Genomic DNA, 23,724 nt, shown 5'->3' on the forward strand with positions numbered 1-23,724 from the left:
TGATGGATGTAGTAGGAACAAGTTCACTGAAATGTTGCTATAGTATGTAACTTTCTTGGGGTAAAGTAGGAACATGTTGGAAGTTAAGCAGTTATCTTAGGTTAGTTGTCTTTTCTTACTCCCTTGTTATGGTCTCTTTGAAATGTTCTTTTATTGTATGTTTGTTTTCTTTTTAACTTTTTTTTTCATACAGTTGATTTGAAAAAAGAAGGGAAAGTTAAAAAAAAAAAAAAAAAGAAAAAATAAAAACAAGGAAAAAAAAAAAAAAAAGATGTAGTGCCCCCTTGAGGAGCCTGTGGAGAATGCAGGGGTATTCGCCTACCCCACCTCCATGGTTGCTAACATGACCACAGACATAGGGGACTGGTGGTTTGATGGGTTGAGCCCTCTACCATAAGTTTTACCCTTGGGAAGACGGTTGCTGCAAAGGAGAGGCTAGGCCTCCCTGTATTTGTGCCTAAGAGTCTCCTCCTGAATGCCTCTTTGTTGCTCAGATGTGGCCCTCTCTCTCTGGCTAAGCCAACTTGAAAGGTGAAATCACTGCCCTCCCCCCTACGTGGGATCAGACACCCAGGGAAGTGAATCTCCCTGGCAACGTGGAATATGACTCCCGGGGAGGAATGTAGACCCGGCATCGTGGGATGGAGAACATCTTCTTGACCAAAAGGGGGATGTGAAAGGAAATGAAATAAGCTTCAGTGGCAGAGAGATTCCAAAACGAGCCGAGAGATCACTCTGGTGGGCACTCTTACGCACACTTTAGACAACCTTTTTTAGGTTCTAAAGAATTGGGGTAGCTGGTGGTGGATACCTGAAACTATTAAACTACAACCCAGAACCCATGAATCTCGAAGACAGTTGTATAAAAATGTAGCTTATGAGGGGTGACAGTGGGATTGGGAATGCCATAAGGACCAAACTCCACTTTGTCTAGTTTATGGATCGATGTGTAGAAAAGTAGGGGAAGCAAACAAACAGACAAAGGTACGTAGTGTTCTTTTTTACTTCAATTGCTCTTTTTCACTCTAATTATTATTCTTGTTATTTTTGTGTGTGTGCTAATGAAGGTGTCAGGGATTGATTTAGGTGATGAATGTACAACTATGTAATGGTACTGTAAACAATCGAAAGTACAATTTGTTTTGTATGACTGCGTGGTATGTGAATATATCTCAATAAAATGATGATTAAAAAAAAAATAAAAAAAAAAAATAAAGTCCCTAAAAAAAAAAAAAAAAAAAAAAAATGGACCAAAGATCTCAATATAAAAGAAAGTACCATAAAACTCCTAGAAGATAATGTAGGAAAACATCTTCAAGACCTTGTATTAGGCGGCCACTTCCTAGACTTTACACCCAAAGCACAAGCAACAAAAGAGAAAATAGATAAATGGGAACTCCTCAAGCTTAGAAGTTTCTGCACCTCAAAGGAATTTCTCAAAAAGGTAAAGAGGCAGCCAACTCAATGGGAAAAAAATTTTGGAAACCATGTATCTGACAAAAGACTGATATCTTGCATATATAAAGAAATCCTACAACTCAATGACAATAGTACAGTCGGCCCAATTATAAAATGGGCAAAAGATATGAAAAGACAGTTCTCTGAAGAGGAAATACAAATGGCCAAGAAACACATGAAAAAATGTTCAGCTTCTCTAGCTATTAGAGAGATGCAAATTAAGACCACAATGAGATACCATCTAACACCGGTTAGAATGGCTGCCATTAAACAAACAGGAAACTAGAAATGCTGGAGGGGATGTGGAGAAATTGGAACTCTTATTCCCTGTTGGTGGGACTGTATAATGGTTCAGCCACTCTGGAAGTCAGTCTGGCAGTTCCTTAGAAAACTAATATAGAGTTACCATTCGATCCAGCGATTGCACTTCTCGGTATATACCCGGAAGATCGGAAAGCAGTGACACGAACAGATATCTGCACGCCAATGTTCATAGCAGCATTATTCACAATTGCCAAGAGATGGAAACAACCCAAATGTCCTTCAACAGATGAGTGGATAAATAAAATGTGGTATATACCCACGATGGAATACTACGCGGCAGTAAGAAGGAACGATCTCGTGAAACATATGACAACATGGATGAACCTTGAAGACATAATGCTGAGCGAAATAAGCCAGGCACAAAAAGAGAAATATTATATGCTACCACTAATGTGAACTTTGAAAAATGTAAAACAAATGGCTTATAATGTAGAATGTTGGGGAACTAGCAGTAGAGAGCAATTAAGGAAGGGGGAACAATAATCCAAGAAGAACAGATAAGCTATTTAACGTTCTGGGGATGCCCAGGAATGACTATGGTCTGTTAATTTTTGATGGATATAGTAGGAGCAAGTTCACAGAAATGTTGCTATATTAGGTAACTTTCTTGGGGTAAAGTAGGAACATGTTGGAAGTTAAGCAGTTATCTTAGGTTAGTTGTCTTTTTCTTACTCCCTTGTTATGGTCTCTTTGAAATGTTCTTTTATGGTATGTTTGTTTTCTTTTTAAATTTTTTTTCATACAGTTGATTTAAAAAAGAAGGGAAAGTTAAAAAAAAAAAAAAAGAAAAACAAGGAAAAAAAAAAAGATGTAGTGCTCCCTTGAGGAGCCTGGGGAGAATGCAGGGGTATTCGCCTACCCCACCTCCATGGTTGCTAACATGACCACAGACATAGGGGACTGGTGGTTTGATGGGTTGAGCCCTCTACCACAGGTTTTACCCTTGGGAAGACGGTTGCTGCAAAGGAGAGGCTAGGCCTCCCTATGGTTGTGCCGAAGAGCCTCCTCCCGAATGCCTCTTTGTTGCTCAGATGTGGCCCTGTCTCTCTAGCTAAGCCAACTTGAAAGGTGAAATCACTGCCCTCCCCCCTACGTGGGCTCAGACACCCAGGGGAGTGAATCTCCCTGGCAACGTGGAATATGACTCCCGGGGAGGAATGTAGACCCGGCATCGTGGGATGGAGTACATCTTCTTGACCAAAAGGGGGATGTGAAAGGAAATGAAATAAGCTTCAGTGGCAGAGAGAATCCAAAAGGAGCCGAGAGGTCACTCTGGTGGGCACTCTTATGCACACTTTAGACAACCCATTTTAGGTTCTAAAGAATTGGGGTAGCTGGTGGTGGATACCTGAAACTATCAAACTAAAACCCAGAACCCATGAATCTCGAAGACAGTTGTATAAAAATGTAGCTTATGAGGGGTGAGAAGGGGATTGGGAAAGCCATAAGGACCACACTCCACTTTGTCTAGTTTATGGATGGATGAGTAGAAAAATAGGGGAAGGAAACAAACAGACAAAGGTACCCAGTGTTCTTTTTTACTTCAATTGCTCTTTTTCACTCTAATTATTATTCTTGTTATTTTTGTGTGTGTGCTAAGGAAGGTGTCAGGGATTGATTTAGGTGATGAATGTACAACTATGTAATGGTACTGTGAACAATCGAAAGTGCGATTTGTTTTGTATGACTGCATGGTATGTGAATATATCTCAATACAACGATTAAAACAAAAAAAGAAAAAGAGTGGGGGTTGGCGCTGGCAGTCACTGCTGAGCACTGTACTCATGGTTATTCACTGCAGTGTCCCAGCCTCTTTGTCCCACTCTTTTCTGGTTGCTGTACAATGCTCCCCTGGACTCCAGACCCCCAGATCAGTTGTTTGCAGACACTTTCTAACCTGTCCACTAGCTGTTTTTTGAGGAGTGAGTATTGCAGCTCACTACTCTGTCATCTTCCCAGGATTTCCGGCACCAATCCTTTTGATAATTTCTTTGGGAAGGTTTATAAATTCTGAGGCTGTGTAAATGTCCAAATCAAGGTATCATCAAGATGATACCTTCTTCCTGAAGACTGGCTGCCAGTGATCCCAGACTCCTCTGTCCCATAGTAGGACAAATGGCATTGTCTCAGGGATTAGGTTTTATCTTGCCAGGCTGACACACCTGGTCCTGAGCACAGGATGTATTTGTGGGTCCCAGGGAAAGGCAGCAGGCCACTCTTGAACTGTCCCCTACCACAATGGTTCTTGGACCATGTGTGGGAGTGTGCATAGCTAGGTGGAAATGTTTAAAAGGATTTCATTCATTCATTCTTGTAAGCAGTAATTGATCACTCTGCTAAGGGTGGCAGATACAAAGAAGAATAAACCCCTATCCTGAAGAAGTTCATAGCATGGGAAAGGAAGTTCACTGTCTTGCCTCCATCACCTCAGATTTACCAGAATCTGATGAACTTGTCAAGATGGCAGGTGCAACTTCCAGATGAGAAATGTTTTTATGTTATTTATAAACTCCTCTCTCACCCTTCATGTACATACCTATTTACTATCACATCACAATATTATTCTTTAAAGCCCTTATCATTATCAGAACTTTTTTTGCTTGTCTACAACCTCCCCTGCTTTATAAATGAAGACATCTTGTTTGTTTTCCACTGTATTCCCAGAGCCAGAAGAGCTCCTGCACACAGTAGACGTTGAATAAATATTTGTTTTTTGAATGAATAAATATTTCCTCTAAGGGTTTTATTTTTTAGGGCAGCGTGATGCCTGCTCGGTTTCCAGTCCTTTTATGAGGCTAAACTTTCTTAAGTACAGGAATATCCTTTATATTAGCAGACGAAGAAGAAAACAGCACGTAGAAGACGAACTGAAACTCATTCCGACAAAACTCAGCAAAGGTTAAGCCCGCTCCCCGCCGCAAGAGGCGGGGCCCCTGCAGGCGGGTCGCCACGCCCCCAGACTTCCGCGCCCGTGCTCGCGAGGGGACAGAGCCTCGCGCGGCTGCGCCTCTGCCCTTTATTGGTTGGGCCAGGGGGCGTGGCGGGCGGCACGCTCAGGCAAGCACTGGGATTCGCTGGGGAATCTGAGAGGAGGTTGCGCGGGGGTTGAGGCTTCTGGGAGGGAGAGCAAGGGAGGAAGACTGTGACTCTAGGTGGTTGAGTGCTGCTTTTTTGCTCACCTCCCTCCCCAGGTGCCCGCGGTGATGTGGGCCGCCCTGAGGTTAGTCTTGCGATCATTCGCCCGCGCCCGTGCCCCCGGGCTGCGCGCCTATCATGGGGACTCGGTGACTACGCTTGGCACCCAGCCGGACTCAAGCTCCGCCATCTACCAGGTAGGCTGGGTGAGCGCCCCTTGTCTTTGATTCCTTGTCCTCTTGTTCGCCGGTGCCGGCCGGAGGCGAGGAAGGGGTATTTCCTTTAATAGCTGCTCTTCTTTTCTCTGCAAACCAGTCATAGTTCTGGGACGCACTAGAATGTTGTGAAGTTTGAAAAAGAAGGTAATTCTGAATCAAATAAGTTGAAGTTCACTTTTTAAAAAGGCACTTAGTTTGTATCTTTGAAGACAGTGGTTCTCAGAACTGGCTTTAGTATTGTCACCTGGGAGGTTTGTTGAATATGCAAATGCATGAACCCCACCCTGGACCTTTCGGGTCTCTGGGTTGGGATCCTGGTATCTGCATTGTTAATGACGTCCTCAGGAGGTTTGGGGAGGCCAGCTTTGGGAACCACGGCCCAGCACGGTTGTTACCGGACTTTAGTTAAATAGTTGGTCCTATTGACAGAAAATACCCATACCACAGTATCTTTGAATGGCCTTTCTTGGAATTCAGAGGACATCACAAGGTAAAGGAAATAATTCACAGCCTGTGAAATATCAGAACTAGAAAATTTCAGTCTGTCCCATGGTTTCTAAGCCTATTCAGGTAACATTTAAATTGTCCCAGTGTCCTCCAGAGAAGACATTTTAAAGAGTCCCTGCCTTTGGGAAACAAAGATATTGAAAGAATATCGGCAGGCTGAGACAAACAGTATTCATTGAGAGAGGCCCAAGGGTTTTTAGGTTTCTTGGAGTCACGAGTGAAAGTTTAATTCAGAAATATTGTTTGCTATGTATGGTCTAGGAATTATTTTAGGTACTTGGTTTAGCTGTATAGAAATGGAGCTCATATTTTTGTGGGTAAAATGGACGTGAAAGCAGGTAACTAGTGCAGAGTGATAAGTAGTGCCTAAAGCTTGAAAAGATGGATACAGAAAGCTTTGAATGGGAAGTCATGAATGAGTTGAATCTTATTTTTTTCTAAATGGTATAAAACATTTTATTATGCTTATAGATCCTGTGCATTAAATTCAGACAGGGGACCGTGGAATGGTTTGTCTTTGCTCCCTGATGTCGGGGGCCTCAGGTGAGAAGACAGCTGCTGGGATGACTCAGTAGCTGGTAGCTGAGTCATCTGGTGTCTTCTTCACTCACAGGTCTGGTGATTAGTGCAGGATGACCTGAAAGCTGGGCTCAGCTGGGATTGTTAACTGGTATGAGTTGGGTCTTGATGGTTGAGTAGAAGTTGGCCAGGTTCAAGGTGTGGGATGGAAGAAGAGACTGTACAAGCCAAGGGAGTTACAAGAACATCGGTACTGAATTATTATGTGTGTAGTGGTTGGGAGTCCTTGAAAGTTGTGGCCAGGGAGTGGAATTCATGAGTTGTTTCTAGAGACGGGATTTATGATGGGGCCAGATGGAAGAGGGCCATGCATGCAGAAGCCACATTTAGATTTCATTTTGTAGGCAGTCACCTAAGATGTTTAAGTAGAGAAGTGGCATGATCTTATGGATATGGTGGGATCGTCAGTGTAGTGGCAGTGTGAAGGTTGGATTGGTGTGAGGAAGATGCTAGACTAGGGTAACAGTTGGAAGAGTTAAGTCATTAGATACTGGGGGCCAGAGTTACTGTTGTGTTTAGGGGGAGGAGTATGGGTACCAGAGGAGCAAAGAAGATTATAAATTTTTGTGACTGAGTGGAAAGGGAGGAGGTGAGGGAGGAGTCATGGATGACTTTGGGGTTTCTAACTTGGGCAAGGCATCTGAGTGGAGGCTAATGCCATTAATATGGGGTTTATAGGACCAGGAGTGGGTTTGATGGTTGAGGGAGATGGTTTTGGTGATGGGTTTTGTAATAGTCACCTTTTGCTAGGTTATGCTTAGTAACAATCTCAAAATCTCAGTGGCTCACAACAGCTATTTATTTCTTGCTCACATTATGCATTGGTAGTTGTGGTCCGTTGTGACTATTCCACTGCAGTGTGGGTTCAGGTCTTTTCCATGTCTTCCCATTCCTGGACTAAGGCTGAAGGAGCAGCCCTGATTGTACACGCCCTTCGCATAGCAGAGGGCAAACAAGGAAAAGGCTGAACGTAAATTGCATTTAAAGCTGAGAAAGTGATGAACTTCTTGGGTGCTCACATTCTGTTAGCCAAAGCGAGTCATGTGGCCAAGCTCAGCTTCAGTGAGGTGAGGGGCTGGGTATGGAAGAGGATATTTATGAACAGTAATGTCTACCACAAGCTTGTTGAATTAGAGTTTACTGTGTAATCTAGCCTCCAAATTGCATGACCTAGTTTGGTAGTGTTTCCTGATTAAAATAAGAACAATAGTAAATAATAGTAATAGTAGCAGAATTCTGTAGTGTGCCAATCATTTTTCTAAAGACTATATGAATTAACCCATTTAATCATCACAACGGTCCTGTGTAGTAGGTACTATTGTTATATCTGTTTCATAGATGGGGAAACAGATATGGAGAGGTCAAGAATTTGTCTGAAAGAACACAGCGAGGTAAGGGACAGAGCCTGAATTTGAAGCCAGACAGTCTGGCTCTTAACTATTGAGTCCGGGTTCATAACCATTTGTAATGCTTCTCACTCAGTCCTACTTTAGTGGGTTCTGTGGTTTAAAGGACTGGGTGGGAAAGTGTCAATGGCCCAGCTCAAATTCATTATAACCTACAGGTTGCTCAGCCTCACAAGAATCCTATAAGGTAGGTACTGTGATAATTTTGCAGGAGAAAAGGCTGGGGCTCTGAGGGGTCAGAATTTGCCCAAGGCCACAGTACCAGGAAGTGAGGAAGTTAAGATTTAAATTCAGGTCTGTCAGGCTTCCATATCTGCCCTTTTGCCGCTAAACTACACTGCCTCTCTGTGAATGAGGTTGGTTAACAGAGGACGGCCCTTGAGGTAGGTTCTGCCCCATACATAATGTAAGTCTGATGGGTTGACTCAGAGCCTTGCATAGATACTCCCCAGCCTAACTAGGCTCAGTTCAGCCACAGTGGGCAGATGCTTTTGATGATAGGCTGTTACCTAGGGTTTAGGGATTGTGGGACTGAGAATAGCTTCTTTCTGTATATAAAATATATTATGCTCTGGTCCAATCTGTGTACCAGTAATTAGAACAGGAAAGTAGCTGTGGAATAGAAGAAAAGATAGGCCTAGTATTTTGTGTATGCTAGAAACTAATATCCTAATTCCATGGGGAAAAAATTAGGGGAGCATGCTAAAATGTTACAGTGGCCCTAACAGGCAGTGCAGCATATTATTTAAGAGCGAGGTTCTTGAACTAGAGAGCCTGGGTTTGAATCCTAGTTCTACTACTTGCTATCTGAGTGACCTTGTGCTACCTACTTATGTTACCTCAGCTGTGTAATGGCATTAATAATTGTGCCTAGCTCATAGAATTATTGGGACAATTAATGACTTCTTAGAACAGTGTCTGGAATATAGTAATTTTAGAACATGGAAATATTAGCTCTTTGCTGTGTTTTTTTGTTGTTGTTGTTTTGTTTTTAGCAGTCCACAGTTTATTAAGCAGTATAACAGAAGAGAACCTCCATCATAATGAAATAAGGCAAGTACAGGATGGATCTCTGGTGTACATTTTTTATACAGACGAACAATTAAATTTAGGCTTTACAACTTGTAGCAGGCGTGATTTGTTGCATACCAACAGTCATCATTCCCCACTTCTTCCTTCTTAAAAGAGCCCTTATTTTATCAGAGGATGCAATTGTGTCATGTCCAGACAATGCCAACCACAGTCCCCTCTTTCTGGCTTTCCAATACTATCTTGTGAACCAGTACCTACTAACGAAATGTAAGAAGAAATTCTGCTAGGGACTTTGGGGGAAGATTTTCTTCCCAAATGAAAAGACAGAAACATGAAATGAGAAAGCCTTTTGCTCCCTACTCCCAGTCTTTGGGATTGAAATATCTGGAGCAGCAATAAACCATACTGTATTTATGAGGAAACAACCACTGAAGACAAAAAAACCAATATGATAAGGACCCAAGGAGGAAGGACAGAAAGAACCTGGGTCCTTGATAACATTGAGCTGCTTCACAAGCACTGAATTACCTACCATCTTTAGTGGCATTTTAAAAATTGTTCAGTGGCCTCTGAGATGTTTTCAACAGCTTTTTCCAATTTGTTTAACCCAATTCTGGCTCCATGATTCTCATGAACAAGTGAAAATCCAGCAAGATTCTCAGTTTTAAGAAAGATGCTTCCCCTGCACTATCCATAATATGTATGTGGAATGAGGCCTGATGACTTCTTTTGTGATATATCTCATAGTACAGGTACTTTTCCATTTCTGGGAGAGGACACTGTAGGTCCAGTTACCACAAAGACAGGATAGGTCTTTGCTTATGCAGAGCCAGCTAACTATAAGCCGTGGCATTTCTGCATGCTTTTGTGTAGCCTGGGTAGTTGTTGTCTGATAGACTCTGATTTATCTGACAGTGACCAGTTATCAATAAAATACACCTAGGCTATGGAAGCAAATCCAACAATTTAAACAGTTCCCCAAAGTAGTGAGGATCTGGGTCAGATTTAGAAATGAGGTTTTTTCTATCTTCCTTGGGCTACTAGGATAAAACCCTCTCAAGTCTCCATGACTTTGTTTAGAAGTTATTTGTTTGGGCCAAGTTTTTTGTTTAAGGGTTTTTCTGTTCTGGTCAAGATTAACTGTAATGCAGGGTTAAAACCAGCTACTCTGGATTAAATCAGTAGATATATAGAGATGGGAAAGGTTAGAGGGATTGACAGGTGACTGCTATAAGGGGTTTAGGGTTTTTCTTTTTGGAGTAATAATGAAAATGTTCTAAAATTGATTGTGGTGATGAATGCACAATTTTGTGATTATACTAAAAGCCATTGATTGTACACATTGGATGGCTTGTATGGTACGTGACTATCTCAATAAAACTGCTTTAAAAAAAAAACACAAAAAACTAGCTACTCTGGAGTCACGTATCCTTTTTCTAACCAGTGGAAGCCCCAGAAGAAATGGATGGCAAGCTTTTCCAAAGGTCTGTCTGGTGAGATTTTGGGGCGCCCACTCAAGTGGGAAAGACTAAGGAAGAACAAGGCTTTTGTTAGTAGGATTATCAGGGTAGCACTCAGGGCAATAATCAGCACTGTTAATACAGTCTAAGAATACTTGGTAACACTCATTTTCAACAAGTTCAGTTTGGTACAACCAATGGCCTAGTTCTAAACTAGGGAACCACTGTTGTCCACAGTCAGGGCAGTGTGAATTATCTGAGAACATCTGGGTCTACAAAAGCAACACTGGGGAAGCAATGTAACAGCAAGCGGCAGCAATGGTGAAGAGAGATTACCAAAATAGTATTATTACAGGTTTGGTTTAGCAATATCTCAGTCCAACCCACATTACTTGAAGAGTGTTAAATTTGACTTGTACTCCCATGCAGTTCTTCAAAATTTCCTTATTTTTCACTCAGTTGCAATTCGATCTCTGAACTCAGGGTCCCAATCAGTCTGTAATGTTATCAGTCACTTACTAGCAGCACAGATCTCAGAGTAGCTCCTTCAAATCCCTGCTTCTCAAGGTTAGATACGACTCTAGTCTAAACTAGTTATTTTTTTCTTTCATGTTATCAGTTGGTGATGGTATCATGCAGGGGCACTTGGCTTACTCTGCTTTGTTGATAAGGTTATTATGTCTGCTTGGTGAAACAGATGAGCTGACAGTCCAGTGGGTCTTTTGTTGCCTCTGGTGTTCTTGCTGTTGTAATACACGTACCCAAGTCTTAAGGCCTTGGCATTTTACGGCAATGTAGGGGAGTCAGGAAAACCTGGTAGAATCCTCTCTAGCGTGGATACATTGAAGCCTTTCTTGGGAAGACCTTTTTTAGGACCCAGTCACAGGAAAGAAGCTGATGGTGATATGGTTGGAAGGTCTGGGAATGCTTCATATACAAATTCTAGCGAGGTTTTAAATCATTGCCTGTCAATGACAGGGATGCCCTTCAGTGTTCTTTCGGCTCCAGTGCTGGTCTGCACCCCATGCGGCTGCTGCTGAACCTGCTGTTTTTCTTTTCTCCTTAAAGTCACCTCATGATTTGTATTAGCTAGCTTTTGCTTCAATAATGCTCTGTAGCAAAGAATTCTAAGCTCTCATTGTGCAAAAGAAAAAATCTTTAATTTTTGCTCATGGATCCGTGGATTGGCTGCTGTGGCTCTGTCCCAGGCAATGCATCAGATTCAGTCTTCTCTACTTTGCTGTTGGGGGATACTGCTCTCATGGTGGAGGGCAGGCACACAAGAGGGGAGTATGGAATCACATGGTCCCTCTTAAAGCCTCTGCTTTGAATTGGCACACATTTCACTGGTCAACACAAGTAAAATGGGCAGATTTCACTGGAGTGGGGAGGTATATTCTCACATTGAGCTTTGGCAAGGTTGGGAGGGGAGGAAGAATTTTTGAGCAAGTAATGCAATCTACCTCATTGTCCAAAATTGCTGCTTAAGTTCCAACCATTATGTCTGAGTTCCAGGTATAAAGTAGGAGGAAGAATAAGTAGGCAAAAGGACACTGTTGTGGTTTGCTGATGCAAATACCAGAAATGGATTGACTTTTATAAAGGGGGTTTATTTTGTTACACATTTATAGTCCTAAGGCCATAAAGGTGTCCAAACTAAGGCATCAACAAGATGATCCCTTCACTGAAGAATGGCTGATGGAGTCCAGAACACCTCTGTCAGCTTTCCACCTCTGTCAGCTGGGAAGGAACATGGCTGGCATCTGCTGTTCCTTTGCTCCCAGGTTGTGTTTCAAAATGACTTTCTCCAAAATGTCTCCGGGTCTCTCTTAGCTTCTTCAGCTCCTGTTCATCTAAGTGTCGGTGTCCTCTCTTAGCTTCTCTGGGGCAAATTCTGGGCTAGCATCTCCAAATGTCTCCCAGCATCCCCAAGTGTCAGCGTCAGTGTCCGTTCTTAGCTTCTCTCCAAAATGTCCCTCTCAGCTGCTTTGAGTCCCTTCTGTTTGTGAGCTCTTTTATAGGACTCCAGTGATTAAATCAAGACCCACTCTGAATGGGTGGGTCCATATCTCCGTGGATATAATTTAATCAAATCTGTCGCCCACAGTTGATTTAGTCACATCTCCATGGAAACAATCAAAAGATTCCAACCTAATCAACACTAATACATCTGCCCTTACAAGACTGCATTAAAGAATTTGGCTTTTGTGGGGACATAATAGATCCAAACTGGCACAGACACCTTCATTGCTTGTCTCCCTCCTACCCTGAGCAATTTTTATTAAAATCACTAGGAGTAAAAGGTTACAATTTAAAAAAAAATATATCCTAGAATCTCCTATGAGGAACAAGTGCTAGGTAATGAACACCAAACATAATAGTCTATAGGGCTCTAATGTGTATTATGTTAAACAACTTTTTATTTGTCTCATTAAGTCTGTCTTTTATCCAACTTAGGCAAAGGTTATAACAAAATAGGACATTTGTCATTTGAGTGGTTCGTGAAATGGGAGTTGTTGTGCTTCTGAATCTATGCATGTCACATAAAACATAGTTGTCCTGGTTTTGCTCCCTAAGAGATTACTAGCTGATGGTTCCAATCTTACAAGATAAACAGATATGGAAACCTTGTCCATATAATTAGTCCTGTCATTAGTGGAAGTATGACTTACTCATATGCTAAGTGCTTTATAAAGAAATAGCGTATTACGTGCAATTAAAATAGAGAAAAAGATAAAGTCAGATTTTTTCTAGCCATAAATAAATGTCTGTATTTAAAATTTATTAGTAAACAAATATCTGAGGATTTTCCTGTATTTCCAAATAAGATAATGTTGAACATATCTTATAGTGACCTTTTATATTTGACCTCCTTTTTTTTTGTAAATATGGTTGCAAAAACTGAGTGGCAGACCCTTCTTTTCAAAAATTCTCCCCTTTAGATGTGTGTATATATAAATATGTAATATATAATATATAAAAATATATATAATACTGACTTAAAAAATCAAATTCCCCCAACATACTTTTTAAAAATCTGTGCCAGGAATGTGTTTTCAGAGAAAATCTTATTCTCGTACTCAGACTTTGCATCATCACTTATTTGTTGCAGCATGGGCCCTGCCCCCATGACATGGAAGTTTCACGCAGCACCTGTATAAGAAGACAAGACCCTCCTCCTGTTACCTGGACCCTCCTCCCCACACACACACTTCCTAACACTTACTAACTTATGTAACTCTTTTTCTCATCACAGTTTTGTTTTGTGTGTCTATTGGATTACAATCTTTATTAAAAAATGCAACACACATACATACAGACACAAATTCTCCCCTTTAACACACACAAATTCTCCCCTTTAACAAACACCTCTTTCTGGGATGGGTAGAGACAATTTGACACACATGTTGTCAGGGAAGGGATGCCAGTGTTAAGAGAAAGACCTGTGGATCTCTGCTCAGCCCAAACTTCTCCATATAGAGAAGGAGCTATCACTGCATGTCTAGTTAGAGGCAGGAAGCAGAGGTTACCTCTCTATGGGGTTAAGCCTCCTTCCCATCACACACAGGGTAGGGAGCAGGAACCCCTGAAGTGATGCTGTCATGTCCACAGAGTAACTAGTAAACAGAGGAACAAACCCCAGTGGTGTACACTCCCAGGAGAGGACTTGGACAATTTTTGGGCACTGTCTTGGCTGCTATGTATGCAATAGTAATGCTTTTTTGCTATAGACCCAGGCATGCCTTCTGCCTGTCTCTGACATACCCCATATGCAAAAGCACAAAGATCATTTACCCATGCTTCTTTGTAGGGCTCCCGAGTGTGTGTGTGTCATAGAATGTCCACTTTGTGCAAGGCAGTACTTATCTACTCCTGCGGAAATGTTTCATGGGAAGGCCTGGCCAGATCTGGGCACATATACACAATTATAACAGTGGAAGAATGGGCAAGGCCCCTGTGCACTGTCATGCCATATACCATTCAGGTTAGAGATGTGTGCTTTCCTATTCCTATGCCTATGTAACCTTTTACTTATATTTGGACATTTCAGCAACTTGGTACAGTCCCCGTCCCTGTGTATATGTCCACAGACACACAAAGCTCCTGTGTTTCTGAACACCTCACCTGTGCCAAAAAGTTTAAAGTGTAATGGTTCAAAATTTATTGAAAGCTATTTTCTTGTAACTCATGACAGGGTCCTTATTTCCACTGAGAAGTATCTAATGTGGTCTAAAACCTCTGTTGGAGGCACTGCTCCCAGAACCCCTCAGCAAGGTTGAACAGCTTTGTAGTGACTGCTGGAAAGCTGTGGAAATGCACTCGTTTACTTCTGTGGGCTGCAGTGTGTACTTGTGCAGTGCATGTTTTGCAGATGGAAGGAGTAAGGAGATGCTATACCTGAGCAGGGCATCTCCTGTATGACCAGAGGTTTTCAAGATGCAAGGACAGCCACTGACACAGTTTCACAGAAAGCACACTGGAAGTGGTTTCATAAGGCCATAATGGGTACAAGGGATGTAGAAGTAACAAGAGTTTAAATGAAAGTAGGATGAAGCTATATGGAGGTTTATTAATATTTATTTTGAAGCTCAGGTAACTGCTTTGCACACTGTAGGTGTTCGTAACTGTCTTGTCAATGCTGTTGGGTATGTGATGTTGTTAAGGGCAAACTTGGAATACCTCACCGATTTCCCCAGATAACCTTCTCTTCTGAGCCTGCTAATTGTTGCAGTGGCTGAAAGAGTTGAATTGCCATGTATGCACTGAGGTATGTGAAGACACAAAAACTAGGTTTGCAGAGAGTTGAGGTGAGCTTCACCCCTCTGGGCTTAGTTTGGGAGGTGTAGTTAATCCATTTATATGATGAACTGGTTGGCATTGTGATTATACGGACCAGATTTATAAAGAAGGACAATTCCCAACATGGGAGCAGGTTGTACTCTGAAAGTTCATTTGCAAATCTGCTAGGGAGCGCTCTTGAAACATTTTCCCATGGAAGCCGTTATAAATATTGGCTAAATGGCTACTTAATTAACACTGTAGTTAAACTATGATATTTATGGTAACAAACATCTAAATTCTATAAGATTATGCTAATGTAAAGATGTAATCTGTTTGGTAACTTGAGCTACCAGGGACCTACCTGCACTCCAGGTGTACTCCAGGCCTGCAGAGGGTGGGTGCCTGGTGGTAACCTTGGGAATTGTAAGTCAAGCCTGCATACATTTTAGCACCAGTCACGTTCACCCTCTTACCCTAAGTGGCCCTGAATTCTCTGGGCATTCAGGCCCTTCAACCGTAAACCCCCAAAGGTCAGAGAAAGAAGCACTCTTATTCTCTGTCCCTTTGTCTCATGGAGAGCTTGTCATGGAACAGCTGTGTCTGGTTTGGATATATTATGTCCCTCAAAACTCCATGTTCTTTGATGCAGTCTTGTGTGGGCAGACGTATTAGTGTTGATTAAGATGGAACCCTTGGATTAGGTTGTTTCCATGGAGATGTGACTCACCCAACTGTAGGTGATAACTGATTAGATCATTTCCATGGAGGTGTGGCCCCGCCCATTCAGCGTGGGTCTTGATTAGTTTACTAGAGCCTTATAAAAGCTCAGACAGAAGGAGCTCACTGCTGTAGCTGAGACAGACATTTTGAAGATGGCCGTTGGAAGCTGATGCAGACATTTTGGAGAACACCATTTTGAAACACAACCTGGGAGCAAGCAGATGCCAGCCACATGCCTTTTGAGCTAACAGGTTTTCCAGATGTCAATGGCCATCCTTCAGTGAAGGTACACAATTGCTGATGCCTTACCTTGGACACTTTATGGCCTTCAGACTGTAACTTTGCAACGAAATAAACCCCCTTTATAAAAGCCAATCCATTTCTGGTATTTTGCTTAACCGGCAGCATTAGCAAACTAGAATAGATTTTGGTACCAGAAGAGGGGGGGTGCTGCTGAGCTTCCAAATAACCAACATGTTGGAATGGCTTTTTAAATGAATAAGGGGAAGATTCTGGAAGAATTGTGAGGAGCTTGATAGAAAAGGCCTAGATTGCTTTGAAGAGACTGTTGTGGAATCTAAAGATACTTCTGATGAGGCCTTGAGCAGAAATGTTGAATGTGTCATTGCAAACTGGAAGAAAGAAGATCCTTGTTTTAAAGTGGCAGAAAATTTGGCAAAATTGTGTCCTGATGTTAGATGAAAGACAGAATTTGAAAGCAATGAGCTGGGATACTTAGCTGAGATCTCCAGACTACTTGTGGAGGATGTAGTCTGGTTCCAAAGGGAAGGTGCAATTCAGTGACATGGAGAAGACCAGCAACTCAATCTCCCAGAGCTCTTCTGTCAAAGCTGTTTTGTTTGTACAAGGAGGCCTTTCCCTTACAAAGTCTATCCATTTATAAGGCTCTCTCAGACAAAAGAAGGACAAAACCCTTGCTTACAAGGTGTGGTGTCCACCAAGGAGGCTCTCAGTACAGAGGTATCTCTGCTTATGATGTAAGTTTCTGAAAGGCTGCTCTAGGTCTCTTTATACATTTCGAGTGACATACAAGCTACTCTAATGCCACCTCTTGGTGACAGGGTGAACAGACATTCTCTGGTGCAGAGTTTGTTTCTCTCTGAGACAATTCATAAATTGAGGAGTTTCCGTATTTGCTAAATGTGAATAAAAAGGATCTTATAACCTGGACTTAATAGAGCAAAGTACTAAAAATAAATTTCTTGGCTTCCCTTCCTCATGTTGTTGCTATCAACAGATACTATCTATGATAATTTAAGAAAGTTCTTGTGGTGCCAAGGGGGCTTTGCTTCTTACCCAGCCTTTTCTTTTGATATGTTCCCAGTTTACCCTGAGTGGAAACTCAGACATGGAGATTATAGGCTGGCTTTTCTCTATTTTAGCTGCACGTTAGAATCTCCCAGGGAATTTTTTTTTTTTTTTCCATACAAAACAAATTGTACTTTCGATTGTTTACAGTACCATTACATAGTTGTACATTCATCACCTAAATCAATCCCTGACACCTTCATTAGCACACACACAAAAATAACAAGAATAATAATTAGAGTGAAAAAGAGCAATTGAAGTAAAAAAGAACACTGGGTACCTTTGTCTATTTGTTTCCTTCCCCTACTTTTCTACACATCCATCCATAAACTAGACAAAGTGGAGTTTCCCAGGGAATTTTTAAAGATTCTAACGTGTAGGCCACATTCAGAATCAATTACATCAGAATCTCTGGGAGTAGGACCAGGCATCATATTTTTTTTAAAGCTCCCCAGTGGTCCACAGTGCAGCCAAGGTTGAGAAACACAATTCTAGGTAGAATCTTAAGTTCTCAGTAGGTTCCATTTTCCCTAGGATGCAATAGGGCTTGGTGGATTAGAAGGGAAGTACCTCACAGGGCTGTCAGACAGATGCTGTTTGGGAGTTAGGACCTAACTATTCCAGGGCAAAGGTTCTTCCCCCATACCATGTTGCTTCCTTAACTTTCTGGATTTTGGCGAGCAAGAAAATACAGCAGAAACCATGAACTTAGGAGCTCTTAGAGCTGTAGAAAATAGGAAATAATAGTGCCACATTGTAAAGACTGTAAATGCCTCTCATTTTATATAGCAGGAAAGCTGTTTAGCACCCTGTCACATACAAGAAATTCAGTAACCAGAGTTGTTAATCACATTTTGGGGAGCAATATGTGTTACTGAGACCAACTTAGAGGACTAGGAGCTTTCAAATTTAATATCTAAGTATTATTCCAAAATATATGCTCCTGATCAAACAAAATTTAATAATGTGCTTTTGGTTTCATATCTAATAATCCATTGCTGAAGACAAAGCACCCAGGTGAAAAAATGGGCAAATAACTTGAATAAACGTTTCTCCAAAGAAGACATGCAGATTGCCAATAAGCACATGAAAAGATGCTCAAAATAATTAGGCATTAGGGAAATGCAAATCCAAACCACCATGAGATACCACTGCACACTCTCTGGAATGGCTGCTATTAAAACACACACACACACATACACACACAAGAAATCACGAGTGTTGGTGAGGTTGTGGCGATATCAGAACTTCCAGGCATTGCTGATGGGAATGGAAAGTTGAAAACAGTTTGGTGGTTCCTCAAAAAGTTAAACTTAGAATTACTATGTGACACCCACCAATTTCATTCCTAGGTATATATCCCTCAAACTGGAAGTAAAACAAATATTTGTATACCGGTGTTCCTAGTAGCACTATTCTTGACAGCCCAAAGGTAGAAGCAACCCAAATGTCATCAACAGCTAATAGATAAATAGTGGAATATTATTCAGCCATAAAAAGGAATGGAGTTCTGATACAATATAGTTGAGCCTTAAAAGCATTATGCTCAATGAAATAAGCCAGGTACAAAAGGACAAATATTGTCTGATTCCATTTACACAAAATATCTAGAATAAACAAGTTCTTAGAGACAGAATTAGGTAAGAGGTTACCAGGGGGTGGGTGAAGGGGGAATGGGAAGGTATTACTTAATGGGTACAGAGTTTTTGTTTTGGGTGACAAAAAAGTTTTGGTAATGGATGGTATTGATTGGTAGCACAACATTGTAAATGTAATCAGTGCCACTGAATAGTACACTTAAAAATAGTTAAAATGACAAAATTTATGGTTTGGATATATATGTTACCGCAATTAAAAAATAAATTTAAAAAGAGTGTGTTTTTAATTGTAAAAAATTTGGAAAATACAAAAATGTATAGAGAAAATATACTGTTTGTAATGCCACCACTGTGAAGTAAAAAAACAAACAACAAAACCCTTAGAAAGATGAAAAGTTAGTTCCTCTACCCTTTCCTGCTTTACACTGTTAATATTTTCTTTTTTATTACTCCAGAAATGTTCTAAGCATATACAGAGTTTTCGTTTGTTTGTATGTTTTCTTTTTAAACATAAAATGGAATCCATTTTTTCCTGGGCTTTTTAAGTATAATTTGTCAGTAAACAAGTATTTCTGCATTGGTTGAAATTTCCTCAGGAATGTGATTGATGGCACAGGATAAATAAGATGACATTCTAACCCTCAAAGGGATTATATACCTTAAAATATGGAAACAAAGGCCAATTAAGTTTAAGGAAGAAAGATGCTGAAGTGAGCAGGAGTAGCCAGACATGGCATCAGTTACGGGATGGAACATGAATTAGGCTTTAAGAGCTGGGTAAGATGTGGGTAGGTGGAACAGGGAGAGGTGGTGGCAGTGAAGAAGAGCTTGAGCAAAGATAGAAAAGCAGTAATTAGCCTCCTTAGAATGAAGGAGACCACATGGGCGGGGGGTGGGGAGAGGTGGTCCAGACTGATGTTCTCTTTGAGCCTTAGTTTGGTAAGAAGAGAATTGCTTTCTGATATTTTCTTCTCACCCCCTTTTTTGTTTCTGTTTTAGGAAAACTATGAACAGATGAAAGCACTAGTGAATCAACTCCATGAACGAGCACAGTCTGTAAGACTAGGTAAATTCATTGTGTACTCTTCAGCTTATTTTTTAATTGAGATGTCCCTTTATAGCTATTGGTTTTAGGAAAAACATGTAGCATTAAGCATTTGGCTGTTCCAGAATAATTATGCATTTGTTGTTATGTGGACATTTTTTTTCCCCTCATTTTTTTTTTTCGCTATTATTTGGCCTGTTTTTTTCTGCTTATATAGCATTGCCACTGTTTGGGGAAAAGTAGAAACTCACATTCTTAAAATTTTAAACTATTATTCTTAAGGTTTTACTTCGGCCACAGCATCACACTGAAATTTTTGTTCTACTTAAAGCAACAAACATTTCCAGCCCATCAGTCATATTCATATTATATGCTAAATTTTGCATAATTATGCATTTTCTTCTGTGTTGTAAAGCTTGGAAATAATTTCTTCATGGATTTCTTGCTAATTAAATAAATGGAATTTCATAAAAACTTTGTAAATTTTCATTAGCTCCCATTTTTAAAATTGTGGACATAAAATACATTCTTTTGCTTGGAAGAAATGATATCAAAGGGAGGAATATAAAACAATTATGTATAAATGAATACCATGTATTATGATGAGATGTATTATTCTGTTTTATAGTCCTTGCTATATAAGACAGTTTTACTTTTTAAGGCCGTGTGACTTGAAACTAAAGAAACTAAGGAGACTGAGTACAGGCCATATTCAAAGTAAGATTCTTATTATATTACAGGTTTCTAACCAAGAAGAAGCTGTATGAATTTTGTTTAAGGGTATTGTTGCATTCTTAGGCATGATGTTATCACATCCAGAGGACAGATTCCCAGTATAAATAATTCCCTAATTAGATAAATAGTAAATAAAAATGTCACTATATGGTTTTTTCCTCTGAGGACTTTAAGGATGAAGGCAGTGTAATTGATATATGGTGATGAGTAAAGAGATGTTCTGAAGTTGCCTATTCAAGTGTAAAATATATTGGGGAAGAAATAGGCTCGGTATAGTGGTCCTTATAGAATTTGGAGAGTGGTAGGCTGAACTTTATTACTATTTTTTTAAATTCCAATAATTAGGCAACTTTGGCCAAATTATTTCATCCTTCTAGTGTATTCTCAGTACCTAATTTGTAACTTGAGACTTAGGAGTGTTTCTGTAAATTATAGTTATTATTCAGTATAAGAACACATGTCTGTCTTCTTTTGACTAAACAGATTAATCAAACTTAATGGAAAATAACAGAAAATAGAGCCATTTGAAAATGCCCTGTGTCTGAGCTCTTTAGTATCAGGTTACATATCAAACTTGTTTAATTCAGAAAGCAGCATTAATTGTTTTTTGTTTAATTTGGAAAGCAACATTAATTGTTTTTTGTAACCAAACCATGGAAAGGCAGTGTTGGCTAGATCCAGGGCTCCCTTAAGTCCTGCACTCACTCTCTTTGTCCCTCCATCTCATCTCATGATCTGTGGTGGACCTCATTCTCTTGGGCTTCTTTTCATGAAGTGAGGAACTAGATTGCTGGCAGGTCAGGGATGACATCCTCACATTTTACAACCTGAAGGAAAAGATAGTTATCCTTTCCTCTCCAATTTGGAAAATTCTGACTGGTTCACTTTGGTGGCATGGTCACTCCTTGGACCCATCACTGTGTCTGGGAGAGGTGGGGCTATGTGCCAGCCTGGCCCCATCTCCCCTAGGGCTTTGGCACACTGCGGCTGGGATAGCCCTGGAACTTCAAGGAGCTAGCAGTACTGTTTTTTTAGGAAAAGAGAAAAGAAAGCAGAGCAATCAAAAGTGATGAATGTCAATTATACTGACCCTAGCCTACCCTAATTTTCTCCCTTCTAATTAGGGCAGTGTAAGTAGGTGGTTTACTTGTAAAAACGAGCATAGTGGACATTTGCTGTTGTGTTTTTTTTGTTTGTTTGTTTGTTTGTTTTTTTTTTTGACCAGGCAGCTCTTGAACCCCGTACTAGTTTGGGAAAATGGTGTTAAAAAATGATGTGGGGTTTTGTCTTTTGGTTATGATTTGAGATGTAAAATACCCTGCTGGCATACTTTTCAGAAAAGGTGGCTGAAATTCCTACTTGTGAAGCCATTTTGGATTAAGGCATTGTCTGTAGGGGAAACAAAACAAAACAAAACACCTTGTTGAAATGAAAATATGTATGTGTGTGTTGTGTGTGTGTTTTTTGATTTTGGAATTTTGTATTCCTTGCTCTAGGTATTTTCTTCTGTGATTTTGCTACGTGAATGCTCATAGGTTGGCTTAGCAGTTGTGTTGATCAAGAATTAGGGAATTCTACTCATTTTCTTCTTTTTTTCTTTTTCTTTTGCCACTGTAGAATTTAGACAACGTGATTTAAAAAAAAATTCATACAGGAGCAAAAAGCAGGAGTTTCAAGTTACTTTATAAGAAGTTTTTCATTTGATAGAACTTGTGATAAATAACAAGGTTGGGGAAAAGTAGCCGACTCTTGCCCACCTTTTTGTTTTTTTCCTTTTTTTAATTGCTTTTGTTTTAGGTTTCTTCTGGGGGTACTCTTTATTCTCCTTTTGTTCTTGTTTGAGTGTGTCGAGTTGCTTGAGGAGAGACTTAGTCATTTCTGTAGGAGGAAAAGGATCAACCCAGCTGTGTTATAAGAACACAGAACTAAGTATTTTGATTAACACAAGTTAATTGAAGGGTTATGAGTTTTGATAGATTCAGAAGTTCTTAGTTTTTACACTAGATAGTAGCTTTACAACTAAAGAAAGATACGTATAGTTTTGGTGGTTAAAATGGAATTTTAACAACCTAAAGATAGGCCTGTGTGATTTTTTTTTTTAAAAGACATTTAAAATGGCATGGGTAGTATTAATAATGCATGTAACACAGTTGAAGTGACAGCAGTTTGACCTTTGCACATGCAGAGGCAACGACAGCTTTGTCATAACTATCCCCCTGGAAGACAGCAATTGGAAATAAATTGTAAAATGCTGGAGTCAGGAAGATTTCAGGGATGTTAGAATGTGAAAAAAGATGTGTCTTAGAATTGATGCAATATGGTAAATTAGATGCAATGAGATAAATGAGAATTTAAGGAAAACGTCATACTGTGGGAATGGAGATAATTAATGAAAATCCTGAAGAACAATCCTTGGAAACTAAGATGATGGTGTATTGCTGTCTTCTTGTGGTGGTCCAAATATTCTAGGCCAGTTAGAATGCCAGAGAAGCTTAATTCTGTGATCTGAGCGTCTGTATCAAAGCCAGCCCTCTTTCTGCTTCTTTCTAATAAAACCAGAATATTCCAGTTGCTGCTAATTAGCAAGGCCAAATTCTCGGCAGAATTAAGAAAGAGTGATGTTGCTTTTTTTTTTTTTTTAATTTCTTACCACCCTTAGTCACCACACCCTCCCCTGACACCTTCTCCCTTGCTAGCCTCTGGACACTAGTTATGTCAACTTCAGACTTAACAAGGGCCCTCTCCCAGGCATGGCCTTCTTTGCAGTGCCTTAAGTTTATATTCCTTTAATATTTATTTTTAAATGGCTTTATTGAGTTGTAGTTGACATACAATAAACTGCTCTGTTTAAAGTGTACAATTTAGTGAGTTTTGACATACGTATACACCCATGAAACCCTTAGGACAATTGTGATAATGAACATATCCATCTTGTCCAAAAGATCCTCTGTCCTTTTCTAACCCCTCCCTTGCTCTCCCACCCCTAAACATGCCTCAAGGCCTGCTCTGGTATGGATGGGAGAAAAGTAATCATACCTAATTCACACTGATAGGAAAGACGATTAAGCAAAGACTATATTAAGATGAAATTCTTGGGCAACAGTGAAAATAAGCATTCCAAGATGCAGTTTGACACTTTGTTCCTAATCTCTTACCTTGGTTTGCGAGTGGGTTATCGGGATCCCCCAGAGACTGAGCCCCGCAGCCCGTGGGTTGGCTGGTGACGCTTGGAGCACCGCTGGCCTTCAGCAGCCTGGATAAGTCACCTCAGCAGGCTCTTCAGTTACTGAAATTTTCTTTGTCTGTCATGACGTGAATAACATCAGGAAATACTTGAAGACAGTCTCTGACTCAAGATAACAATATTAAGAACTTTCAAATTGCCATATAAAATGT

At 40.4% G+C, this 23,724-nt stretch overlaps 1 protein-coding gene and 1 pseudogene across 1 annotated transcript in view; one reads left to right on the forward strand and one right to left on the reverse strand.

The window, feature by feature from the left end:
- The first annotated feature begins 4,881 nt into the window (after positions 1-4,881).
- MCCC2 (methylcrotonoyl-CoA carboxylase 2) overlaps positions 4,882-23,724 on the forward strand; it is an 82,684-nt gene continuing 63,841 nt past the window's right edge. The window contains 2 exon segments of the mRNA XM_037801646.1: positions 4,882-5,114; positions 19,548-19,614. Coding sequence (XP_037657574.1) covers positions 4,986-5,114; positions 19,548-19,614 — 196 coding nt within the window. The 5' untranslated portion in view covers positions 4,882-4,985.
- LOC119508143 lies at positions 9,743-10,385 on the reverse strand (annotated as a pseudogene).

This window comes from Choloepus didactylus, chromosome 13, assembly GCF_015220235.1.
Source record: "Choloepus didactylus isolate mChoDid1 chromosome 13, mChoDid1.pri, whole genome shotgun sequence".
Lineage (NCBI taxonomy): Eukaryota > Metazoa > Chordata > Mammalia > Pilosa > Megalonychidae > Choloepus > Choloepus didactylus.